The sequence below is a fragment of the Castor canadensis genome, chromosome 12 (assembly GCF_047511655.1).
Source record: "Castor canadensis chromosome 12, mCasCan1.hap1v2, whole genome shotgun sequence".
Classification (NCBI taxonomy): domain Eukaryota; kingdom Metazoa; phylum Chordata; class Mammalia; order Rodentia; family Castoridae; genus Castor; species Castor canadensis.
Genome location: NC_133397.1, coordinates 82,568,479 through 82,581,528, shown reverse-complemented (window position 1 = coordinate 82,581,528; position 13,050 = coordinate 82,568,479). Strand labels below are relative to the sequence as shown.

The following is a 13,050-nucleotide window of genomic DNA, read 5'->3' as shown; positions in this document are numbered from 1 at the left end:
TGGGGAAGTGACAATTCTAAAATAAACTGTCTCCCTTGTTTTTACTACAAGGATTCACTTTAAGAGACTTGGAAACTCTTCCATTTGGAGTTGCTCTTCCCATCAGAGATGCAATCTATCACTGTCGTGAGCAGCCTGCTTCAGACTGGCCAGAAGCTGTCTGTCTCTTGATTGGACGTCAGGATCTTTCCAAGCAGGCTTGTGAAGGAAACTTACCCAGAGGGAAATCTGTGAGTAACAACCTAGGAAATTCAAAATTGAGTTTTAGCCTCAGATAAAATCAAAGTAGAAATGTTCTTCATTTTCCTTTACATCTTTATGCAAGTGTGTGTATGGGTATGTATTTTATATTATATGCCAGATGGGATTACAATTGAACACATTTTATTAGTTGTAAGTTGGACATGGGAGTAGGGGATTTGGGGATTGCTCTGTCTTTCCTGCTCTTTCTTTGCCTTGAGGCAAGACAGGCACTGAGTCAGCAGGGAAACTACCCATGACTGTTCTTGTTTGAACTCACAGTAATTAACTGTTCTGTGATTGTTACTGTATAGGAAGAGTTAAAGTACATGTATCCTGAGCTTAATGTATAACTGTTTTCTCTCTCATACTTTTTGATGTGTTGAATTTCTTGAATTTAACCTTTTACTCATTTAAAATATGTTTGTTTAGTCACATAAAACTGAAGCCCCAGGAAAATATTTTTTTTTCCTTTTAGAGTTGCTTAGAAGATGTCTTAAGTTATCTAGTGAAATACTATCCTTTATTATCTTATATCTGTTTAACACTGGGCTCCAATAAGCCTAGAAATAAAAAGTAAAATATTTTATTACTTTTTAGTTATCTCTTTCACAGTTACTTTCTTTTAAAACTTAAAAATGAAACTTGTTAGTAACTGGTTGACAACAATTAATTGAATATATCAAACTAGCTAGTAGGGAGGATTTTGAATGTTCCTAACACAAAGAAATGACAAATGTATGAGATGATGGATACATCAATTATCCTGATCTAATCATTATGCAATGTATATATGTATTAAAATACCACACTGTACCCCCAAAATATGGACTATTATATATCAGTTAAAACTCGGTTGGGGTACAGCTCTATGGTAGCACTTGCCTAGCATGTATGAGGGTTTGATCCCTAGTACTTCAAAAGTAAATAAATAGATAAACAAAAATAAAAATTAAGAAAGAAACTTTTAAAACTTCTAGAACTGTAGTTAACTTTTAAAAATAAACAGTAAATTGTCATGGTAGTGCAGGCCTGTAATCCCGACTGAGGCCAGAGGGATTGTGAGTTCAATGCCAGCCCAAGCAAAATAAAATACAAACAAAAGGGCTGGGAATCATCACATAGTAGTCAGTGCGTTGAAAATTAGGATCCTAGTGTACCTTGGGAGCCCCATCAGTCCTGCTTTGGAATTAGGTCTTAGGCTATTAATGCATCTTCAGAGCTTATATGAAATCTTACCTCTAACCTCCTAATTGCCTGACTGATTCTGTGCCAGAATCAGTTTCCAGGAAGATCTAAGATCCATGAATTTGCATCTAAAGAACAATTAACTCTTAGTTGAATTGCTATTTGTCTTGTGTGAAACAGAAAATCAATCTTTTTTGTTCTTTATTTGACCAAGAAAAGCCTGAATTTAGGTTTCTTTTTTCACTGTGAGAGAGCGGATCAACACCATTAACACTGAAACACTAATCTGTATTTAATGTCCTTTTAAGTCATTCTATCTAAATTTAACTTGTATTTGAGGGTACATTTTATAACCAAACCCATTTAAGTTCAATTTGGGTTTATATTTTCTCCAATTCATCCATTAGACCATGCAGTCATGTGTCACCTAATGATGGGATACATTTGGAGAAATGTGTCATTGAGCAGCTTCATTGTTTTGCAGATGTCACTAGGCATGAGTTTTACCTTTCGGGACCACTGTCTTGTCTGCAGCCTGTTGATGGAAATGCCACTATGGAATGCATGACTATGGTTTCTTTTAAAATTAGGTATTCTACAGGAATTAAAGTAATTTTAATGGGCAAAGTGTGATTATCTGGGCATACCTGCTGTTTTTTTTTTTTTTTTTTCAGAATGTTACTGCCTATTGAATGTTGAAAAACATTTCAGCTGGGACTTAATGTTTTATTAAAGGATTGTGAAACTCTTTTGTAGAAAATGAAGAGATTCCATTTGTGTTACAGTCAGACTGAATTATTTGGACTGTAAAACCCCATATTAAAGTGTGTGGCGAGATTATAAGGACAGGATAACAATCAAGAAGTTAATCTCCTTCTAAGAAAGCTTTAGTCTTCAGTCCTTTTCTTTCTAAGCAGTTTTTAGTTTTCAGTCCCTTTCTATGAAAATTTTATTTGAAACATACTTAATAAAAGTAAAAACTAATCATGATCCATTCTCTTAAAAGATCTAAAGTAAGAATATACTGCCTGACTTCCTTCAATCCTTGGTGTATAGCCTTACACAGTTTTTTCTTTCTGCTTATATTTAACAATAGACATTGTTTAAGTCAGTGTGGGTTCTTTAGTAATAGGGAGTGGGGTTCATATTTCACTTGGAATAATCGTTTCCTTTTTTAAATGATTAATATGTAGTTTTTACTATTTAGTCCCAATTATTGTCCTAAATTTAAACTTTTCCCCTCAGTTCAATAAAAAAATGTTTTCAAGTAGGGAATACTGCATTCTTAGAAAAGATTCGTAGGAGCTAGGTACATAGGTCCTATCAGGAGGCTAAGGCAAGAGGATCACTTGAGGCTAGGAGTTTGGGGACAGCCAGGGCAACACACGAGACTCCACTTCAAAAAAGCCAGGTTTATAGATTAGGATCCCAATGTGCCTTGGTAGCCCCACCATTCCTGCTGTGGAATTCATACTTCTCTGTAGTGGTAGAGTCGTGTTATATCAGCCTGTACGTTCTCATGTTCTGTATTATACGCAACCGCTTTTTAAGTCATTATTATAATAAAGTCTGTTACTCAGGTGCTCTCATCAGATGTTCCTTCAGGAACAGAGGCTGAAGAGGAAGATGACGGCATGAATGACATGAATCATGAGGTTATGTCATTAATCTGGAGTGAAGACTTACGGGTACAGGATGTGCGAAGGTTGCTTCAAAGTGCGCATCCGGTCCGTGTCAATGTGGTGCAGTACCCAGAACTCAGTGACCACGAGTTCATTGAAGAGAAAGAAAACAGGTAGAGGACTATGGTCTTTAGCCCCTCGGGTTTTTTGTTAGTTTGAGGCTTGTTTACATTTGTTTTTCCTTCAAGTTTTTAGCATTTAAAACAAGGCTAACAAGGTTACTTTGAAGTTAAAATCTGCCATGTATTTTAAGTTTTCATCCACACCAGTACATACTATGCATGTTTTTAAAATGCCTTTGGCTTTTGAGGACATAATTAGACAGTCCTCCTCTTGAACTACAGCAGTGTACTGCAGAAAAGATGATTCAAACTATGTTGATGATAGTCCCTTTAGAATTTACAAACAAAGCAAGACACTGCACTCATTCTTTTGTATCTTAATCAGGAATAGGTTTTGAGTTGTTTATTTATTTTTAGAGTAGTTTTAAGCTCATGTCAGGTTGTTTTTAAATGTTCTAGGTAACATTCTTTAAGTTTTCTCTGGCCTCTCTAACACATTGTAGCCCTAGATAAATTGTAAGCTTCTATAATAACCAGTGCCACAAGCTTGTTACATTCCAGAGCTATTGCCTTGGGATACTTTAACTTATATTTTTAAATTCTCTCTTACCCTTTTATCTGCCATGTCTCTATTATCTGTCCTTCCTCTGCCACTGTTTTCTAGTTCTTCTTTTTCTTACTGTACTTCAAGGGGAAAAGATGCCTACACTTAGCCATAGGCCCCTGAAGATCTGAATCAGTTATAATTTCCCTATCACTGTCTTCTCTCCATATATACCCAGGTGTTAGTCATCTATAAATAAGGAGATGAAGGGCAAAGAAGTGAGGTTAGAGGACAGGAGTTATGAGTATGGGCTCTAGAGCCTGGCTTGGCCACTATCTGCTGGGTGAGTTTGGATAAATTACTGACTCTGTTGCTTCCTCAGTTGCTTCAGCTGTAAGAATGGGCACTGTTACAGAATTTATGTCTCATAAGGTTGCTTTTGCCTCGAGGGAGTTTTTACATAGCCCTTAGAATACTGCCCAAGACATAGTAAATCCCACTACAGTCAGCCTTTATTAGTTATAGAGTACATTGATTTCTAATGTGCTTTTTTTTTTTTTTTTTGTGGTTCTGGGGTTTGAGCTCAGGATTTTGTGCTTGAGCCACTCTGCCAGTCAATTTCTTTCTTTTTAGTTATTTTTCAGGTAGGGACTTGTGCTTTTGCCTACTGGCCTTAGACTATGATGCTATTATATGTGGCTTCCTGCACTCTTAACTACATCCTTCTGTGTTGCTGGGATTATAGACGCATGTCATCATATCCAGCTGACTGATTTCATGGGGGTCTTACTAACTTTTTCCAGGGCTGGCCCTCAGATATCAAGCCTCCTCATCTCTGCCTCCTAAGGAGCTGGGATTATAGATGTGAACCATTGCACCTGGACTTTTTTTTTTCCCACCTTTTAATGTCTCTGAAATCACAATGTATCTTTTAGTCAACAGATGATTGTTTAATTGGCAGCATTTTTTCTTGATGCCTCATGCTGTCATCAAACAACAGTGATCTTAGATCATCTTGTTATCACTATTTTAATTTTGTGACTTCTGTAAGATTGAATTGGATTATATATAAGATCTCCACTAAAAAACATTCTGTGGGATGCAGCCTTTTAGAATTGAATTTCTCTAATCTCAAATTAATCCCAAGGAATTTAAGAACAGCAAAATTTTCCTCTAATTAGCTAGAAGAACAGTGTTATGTGTGCATAATTGATGAAGAATATACTTAATAATAGCTTTGTCTGCAGAGAAAAATGTTAGCCCTTTTTAAAGGGTTATTTCTGAATTTTCTTTCTTTTTTATTTTTATTTTTAGTTTTTTTATTCACATGTGCATACATTGTTTGGGCCATTTCTCCACCCTGCCCCCGCCCCCTCCCTCTCCTCCCAACCCCCCTTCGCTTCCAGGCAGAACCTGTTCTGCCCTTTTCTCCAATTTTGTTGAAGAGAAGACATAAGCAATAATAAGAAAGACAAAGCATTTTTGCTAGTTGAGATAAGGATAGCTATACAGAGAGATTCCTAGCATTGCTTCCATGCACAAGTGTATTACAACCCAAATTGATTCATCTCTACCTGACCTCTTCACCTTCCCATATTGAACTCTGTTGCTTTAAGGTTTCTGTATTAGCTCCTCTGCAGTGGGGCTATCAAACGCTTTCATGTTTTGGGTTTTCTACCTATCCCCATACCTCCCATATGCACTCTCCCCTTAGCATATGACCCAAATCCAACAACATTACTGCATTTGCCCTAGATTGAAAGTCTGCATATAAGGGAGAACATAAGATTTTTGGTCTTCTGAGCCTGACTAACCTTGTTCAAAATGATGTTCTCCAGTACCATCCATTTACTTGAGAATGATAAGATTTTATTCTTCTTCATGGCTGAGTAAAATTCCATTGTGTATAAGTACCACATTTTCTTAATCCATCCGTCAGTAGTGAGGCATCTTGGCTGTTTCCATAACTTGGCTGTTGTGAATATTGCTGCAATAAACGTGGGTGTGGAGGTGCCTCTGGAGTAACCTGAGTTACATTCTTTTGGGTATATCCCCAGGAGTGGGATTGCTGGATCATATGGCAGATCTATGTTTAGATTTTTAAGAAGCCTCCATATTTTTTTCCAGAGTGGTTGCACTAGCTTGCATTCCCATCAGCAGTGTACAAGGGTTCCTTTTTCCCCACAACACCTGTTGGTGGTGGTATTTTGGTGTTTTGATGATAGCTATTCTAACAGGGGTGAGGTGGAATCTTAGTGTGGTTTTGATTTGCATTTCTTTTATGGCTAGAGATGGTGAGCATTTTTTCATGTGTTTTTTTGGCCATTTGAATTTCTTCTGAGAAAGTTCTGTTTAGTTCAGTTGCCCATTTGTTTATTGGTTCATTGATTTTGGGAGAGTTTAGTTTTTTAAGTTCCCTGTATATTCTGGTTATCAGTCCTTTGTCTGATGTATAACTGGCAAATATTTTCTCGCCCTCTGTGGGTGGTCTCTTCAGTGTAGAGACCATTTCTTTTGTTGTGCAGAAGCTTTTTAATTTTATATAGTCCCATTTGTCCGTCCTTTCTCTTAGTTGCTGAACTGCTGGGGTTCTATTGAGGAAGTCCTTGCCTATACCTATTACTTCCAGAGTATTCCCTGCTCTTTCCTGTACTGATTTCAGAGTCTTGATCCATTTTGAGTTGATCCTAGTATAGAGTGATAAACATGGATCTAGTTTCAGTTTTTTGCAGACTGCTAACCAGTTTTCCCAGCAGTTTTTGTTGAAGAGGCTGCTATTTCTCCATCGTATATTTTTAGCTCCTTTGTCAAAGACAAGTTGGTTATAGTTGTTTGGCTTCGTATCTGGGTCCTCTATTCTGTTCCACTGGTCTTCATGTCTGTTTTTGTGCTAGTACAGTGCAATTTTTCTTGTTATTGCTTTGTAATATAGTTTGAAGTCAGGTATCGTGATACCTCCAGCATTGTTCTTTTGACTGAGTATTGCCTTGGCTATTCGTGGCCTCTTGTGTTTCCATATAAATTTCACGGTAGATTTTTCAATCTCTTTAATGAATGTCATTTCATTTTGCGATATAAATCATTCAGGTGATTAATATCCTCTTGGTTCAATTTTGGATGGTCATTAGTATCTAGAAATTTGTCCATTTCTTTAAAATTTTCAAATTTATTAAAATATAGATTCTCAAAGTAGTTTCTGATGGTTTTCTGAATTTCTGTGGTGTTTGTTGTTATCTCCCATTTTGCATTTCTGATTTTACTGATTTGGGTTTTTTTCCCTCCTTATTTTAGTCAGGTTTGCCAGGGTCCATCAATCCGTTTATTTTTTCAAAGAAACAGCTTTTTGTTTCATTGATTCTTTGTATGGCTTTTTTGGTTTCTATTTCTTTAATTTTGGCCCTTATTTTTATCATTTCTCTCCTTCTGCTTGTTTTGGGATTTGCTTGTTCTTGTTTTTGTAGGTTTTGAGATGTAGCATTAGGTCATTGATTTGAGATCTTTCTGTCCTTTTAATATATGCACTCATGGCTATAAACTTTCCAATTAGGACTGCCTTAGCTGTATCCCATAGGTTCCAGTAGGTTGTGTTTTCATTTTTATTAACTTCCAGGAACCTTTTAATTTCCTCTTTTACTTTATCAATGACCCCTTGAGCAATGTGTTCAGCTTCCAATTGGTTGCATGTTTTCTACTGTTGTTTTTGTTGTTGAGTTCTAGTTTTAATGCATTGTGATCAGGTAGAATGCATGAGATTATTTCTATTTTCTTATATTTGCTGAGGTTTGCTTTGTGGCCTAAGATATGATCAGTTTTGGAGAAGGTTCCATGGGCTGTTGAGAGGAATGTATATTGTGCAGAAGTTGGATGAAATATTCTGTAGACATCAGCTAGGTCCATTTGATCTATGGTGTGATTTAGTTCTAGAATTTCTTTATTGAGTTTTTGTTTGGATGACCTATTTATTGGTGATAGGGGGTTATTAAAGTCTCCTACTACCACTGTGTTGGAGTCAGTATATGCTTTTAGGTCCTTCAGACTATATTTGATGAAATTGGGTGCACTCACGTTGGGTGCATATAGGTTGATAGTTATAATTTCCTATTGGTGTATTTCACCTTTTATTATAATGGAGTGTCCTTTATCTCATTTGATCAATGTAGGTTTGAAGTCTACTTTGTCCAAGATAAGTGTTGTTACTCCTGCCTGTTTTGGGGGGCCATTGACTTAGGGCCTTTCACCCTAGGCAAGTGCTTGTTTCTGTTGATGAGATGGGTCTCCTGTAAACAACAGATTGTTGGATCTTCCTTTTTAATCCAGTTATTTAGTTGTTTTTGTTGTTTAAGGGGTTGTGGAGAGCTGAATCTCTCTGTTTCCTTGTCTTTTCTTGTCCTGTGGTTTGGTACTGCCTGTCCTTTCATCATTTTGTTTGCTTTCATTTTCTGTGTGCAGAATTCCTTGAAGAATCTTTTGTAGTGGTGGGTTGGTGGTCATATATTGTTTTACTTTCTGCTTATCATGGAAGACTTTTATTGCTCCATCTATTTTGAATGATAGTTTTGCTGGGTAGAGTATCCTAGGGTTGAAGTTATTTTCATTCAGTGCCTGGAAGACCTCACCCCATGCTCTTCTTGCTTTTAAGGTTTCCATTGAGATATCTGTGGTTTTGATGGTTTTACCTTTGTATGTTACTTGTTTTTTCTCTTACAGTCTTCAATATTTTCTCTATTCTCTGTGCTTGTTGTTTTTATGATAATGTGTTGTGGGGTAGTTCTATTTTGGTTAGGTCTGTTTGGTGTCCTGGAGGCTTCCTGTACTTGGATGAGCATAGGTTTCTCTAGATTTGGGAAATTTTCTGTTATTCATTTGTTGAATATATTATGAATTCCTCTTGCTTGCACCTCTTCTCCTTCTTCAATGCCATGATTCTCAGGTTTGGTCTTTTGATGGAGTTAGTGAGTTTTTTGGAGATTATTTTCACAGGTCTTGAGTTGTTTGACTAGTAGCTCTTCAGTTTTTCCTCTAATTTCCATTTCATCTTCAAGTTCTGAGATTCTGTCTTCTGCTTGTTCTAGTCTGCCAGAGTGGCCTTCCATTGTGTTTTATATTTCTGTTTCATTCTTTTTTCTGAGGCTTTCCATATCATGGGGCACTTCCTCTTCAGTATTGTCAGTTTTCATCTTTAATTCTTTTATCTCTCTATTTATAGTGTTCTCAGTTTCACTTTGGCGTTTATTTAGGGCTCCTATGAGTTCATTTATTTATTTCTGTGTCTTCTCATATTCTTTATTTTTGGTGTTTTGGAATTTCTTGAGCGCCTCTTGTATGTTTTGGTTGACCATGTCTAGTAACATCTCCATGAAATTCTCAGTGATTACTTGTAGGGTTTTTTTTTTTTTTTTTTTTTTTTCAAGGTGTCCTTGTGGGCTTCATTGGGCTCCTTGGGATAGTTTATCTTTGTTTTGTTGGAGTCTGGAACTGGGTATCTGTTTTCTTCATTTCCTTCTGAATCCTGTATTAAATTATTTTTTGGGGGAGAATGGTTTCCATCCCTTTTTCGTCTTCCCATCACTTTACTTGGTACTGTGTAACTATGTTCTTGATAGGCTTTTGGTGATTTCAGTCACCTGTTTTCTTTCCCTTGGTTTAATTTTGTTTTGTGGATATGTTGGGTTTTAGGTTAGTATATGTTTGCTGTTTCTGTCCCTGGTCTATGTGTAATTTAGTATTAGCTTACTCACAATAGTAAAGCTAACAAAACAAAATAAAACAACAACAACAAAAAGAAAACCAAAGAAATCAACAGGGAGAAGTGGACAAACACAAACAGACAAACAAACAGGAAACACATAAAAAAATTCCAGGTTCAGGAACAATAGAATTTTAGTCTTAGTAGTTCTGGTATTAATCCTTCAGCATTTAGTCCTGGTGTTGGTACTTAAGCAGAAGCTCTGTCTTAGTGTCGTCAGGTGACTTGGGGAGTCTTGCCAGTTTTTTTCTCCTGTCTTTCAGTAGCAACTGCTTAGTCATCTCCTCCCTCAGTGAGGTGTGGCAGTTTGAGTTTGTATATTGTCCTCAGGTTCCAGAAAACAGCTTTGTAGCCCACCAGCTGTCCTACTTTGGAGTTGGGTTTTCACTGTGTTGTTTTACTGCAGCCTTGTTTCTTTGCCTCACCCCTTTCTCTGGGGCAATATCAGTGAACCATTAGCCAGCCCTCTTGCTGTCAGAGTGTTGTGATGGTTTGCTGATTGTTTTTCAATTTTGTAGTGTCGTTTGGTTTTGGATGTTGCTCTCCGGATCAGGAGATGAGCTTTGTGGACTGCTATCTGCTCTGTTTCAGGCAGGCTTATCACCTGCCTGCTGTCAGCCCTTCTGCCTTTCCAGCCTTTGTTTACTGAAAGTTCCCCCAGAGATCAGCTCCTTGCCTCCTTTCCCCCTTCTCCAGTGTGCTTACAGCACCCTGCGTGTTCCTTTTCAGTTCCTTGTTTATTATTCAGTTTTTTTTTTTTTTTTTTGCAGGGTGGGAGGAGTCAGTCTGCCCAGGGGGCTATGCCAGTTTATCCCAGGGGTGGCTGTGGGAATACTGTGTGATGCTTGTTGCTTAGCTGTTTGTTTGCTGAATGTCTCCCAAGCAGGTTTGGAGCTGGCATCTGGCTCCTGTTTTCTCAATATAAGATGGTGTGGAGAAGCTTTGTATGGGCTGTGGGTTTAGGGTGTCGAAGTTTTGATTCTTCTTGGTGCTTTTTTTCTGCCAAGTGTGGCTCCAGCATCTCAGCAAGATTTTTGATTTACGGAGCTCACGCTGTCTGCTTCTGCACTCTAGTCGCCATCTTGGATCCTCTTCCTCTTTTTTTAGTACTTGGATTTTAAACTCAGGGCCTCAAGCTTGCTAGGCAGGTGCTTTACCACCTGAGCCACTCCTCTGGCCCTGTTTCTTTGTGTGTGTGTGTGTGTTGAATATTTTTCAGACAGGGTCTCACAAATAATTTGCCCAGGCTGATTTCGAACTGAGATCCTCCTAATCATTGCCTCCTGAGTAGCTAGGATTATAGGCATGAGCCACTGGCACCTGGCATATTTCTATATTTCCAATTTCAGCTTTTAAAAATGTTTGTTAAGGTGGGACATGGTGGTGCATGCGTGTAATCTCAGCTACTTGGGAGGAATAGATTGGGAGAATCATGGTTCTATGTCAGCCTAGACCAAAACTCAGCAAGATACCCCCTACCCCAATCTCAACAAACTGAGGTGGTGGCCTATAATCCCAACTATGAGGGAAACATAGGTAGAAGGATCACAGTCTGAGTCTCAGGTGAAAACTCGAGACCCTATCTGAAAAATAACTAAAGCAAAAATGGGCCTGGGGCTCAAGTGGTAGAGTGCCTGACTAGCAAGCAGGAGGGCCTGAGTTCAAACTCCATTAATGCCCCTTCCTCCTCACCCCCTCCAAAAAAAAAGAAAAGAAAAAAAAGCACTTCTTAGTTCCAAATGCCTACTTCTATAGTTATTGCAAAGTTTTGTCTTGTTTTATGGACCTATGTGGAATGCAGTTCAATGCAGAAACAAGTTAAAAGAGTGGTGCTATTTTCATCTTGAGCATGACTGTGTGTATAGTGGTATTAGTCCTGTAACTATGAGCTGTCATGTAAGCGAAACTGATTGTTTATCCCGGAGACACCATGTAACCCATTCACTTCCTTTTTTTTTAATGTATAAAACTATAGAGGTGGTAGCATTCCTGAGGAATGGAAGGAGGATTCTTCATGTACTGAGGGCAACTAGACTGACAATAACATAAAGATGAAACCACCAAAGTACTATATTTTCCTTTGAGAAGGTTAGCATCAGTCAGGGTACAATTTCTTTGAATATGTAGGGAGAGTTGGTTTGGTTTATAGGCCAGCTGGGTTTCATTCAAAGCAAATAGGAAATGAAACAAAAAGACAACATGTCTCCTTCTTCAGAGTTCTAATGAGAGCAGGAGTATTAAAATGAGAACAGGTGTGTTTGAGTGGTTCACACATGTCTCTGTGTGGGCTTACTTTGAGGTGACTTCATTGTACACATTATGCACTTTTTACCTATGGATTGCATTCCAGTTATGCTTTGCTTTAACATTTTCTATATGTTGCTTTGTATTTTAATTATAGATTGCTCCAGTTGTGTCAGCGAACTATGGCTCTTCCTGTAGGACGAGGAATGTTTACTTTGTTTTCATACCATCCTGTTCCAACAGAACCATTGCCTATTCCTAAGTTGAATCTGACTGGTATGTTAAATTCTGGTTCAGTGAGAAAGGAAAATGTGCATCATAAATTTTGAATCACTTTAGTTAAAATAAAAGAAATGCTTCCTTAAGCTGGAAATGGTGACTTATGTCTGTAATCTCTGCTACTTGGAAGGCTGAGATAAAGAGAGTTGAGGTTCGAGACCAACCTGGGCATAAAGTTAGACCCTATCTTGAAAAAGCTGTGTGTGGTGGCATATGCCTGTTATCCCAGCTGTGCAGTGAGGTAGGAGGATCATGATCCAAGGCTGTCTGTGGGCAACACTGAGACCCTATCCAAAAAATAAAGCAAAATGGCTGGAAGTGTGGTTCAAGTGGTAGAGCACCTGCCTAGCAAGTGCAGGGCTGTGAGTTTGAACCCCAGTACTGCAAAAAAAAAAAAAAAAAAAAAAAAGGAAAAAAGTGCTTCCTTTGTCCTCAGTGATTTTAAGAATTGTTAATAGCTGCTATAGTTATTAAAGCTCAAATGACAAACTAAATATCAAAGGAAGTAGAGTATAACTTATACTAATTTTTTTAATGAGATTATTTTAAAAGTTCAGAAATATGTTACTAATATTGATGAGATTAGTAAAATTGCAATAATCTTAAAGTGTAACATGGAAAAATATTTAGTCTTGGTTTGTTTTTTGAGACAATGTCTCAAAAGTTACAGGCTAGCCTGTAATTTATTTTGTAGCACAGGCTGACTTTGAACTTTCAGTCCTCTTGCTTCTGCTTTCCAAGAGTTGGAATTCCTAAAGCCATGTGCCTTTAGTGTCTCATGTTGTATTACGAGTGATCATTGTACAAAAACAAGAAAATATACTATAGAAAAAGAAAAGTGGTCACTTAAACTAGTAACACTCCCGAGTGTCACTACTGTCAATCTTGGTATATGTATTTTCCAATTTTAATTTTGACATATATGGTTTTATATTTATTTATCAGAAAGTTTAATATCATTTTAGAAATTTGAAAATTTTTATAGCAGGAATCCTTCATTAGCACATATGTGTATATAAAATAGACCATTGATATCCATGGGTATATTTTCCAAGGAGATTGCCA

At 37.5% G+C, this 13,050-nt stretch overlaps 1 protein-coding gene across 3 annotated transcripts in view; it reads left to right on the top strand.

Moving 5' to 3' along the window:
* Positions 1-13,050, top strand: part of Anapc1 (anaphase promoting complex subunit 1) — a 97,149-nt gene that overhangs the window by 40,846 nt on the left and 43,253 nt on the right. For 2 of the 3 annotated variants that reach the window (XM_074050256.1, XM_074050257.1), the window contains 3 exons: positions 52-230; positions 2,997-3,223; positions 11,864-11,982. In XM_074050256.1, coding sequence (XP_073906357.1) covers positions 52-230; positions 2,997-3,223; positions 11,864-11,982 — 525 coding nt within the window. The remainder of the gene's footprint in view (positions 1-51; positions 231-2,996; positions 3,224-11,863; positions 11,983-13,050) is intronic. The other variant, XM_020167197.2, reaches the window with a different exon arrangement.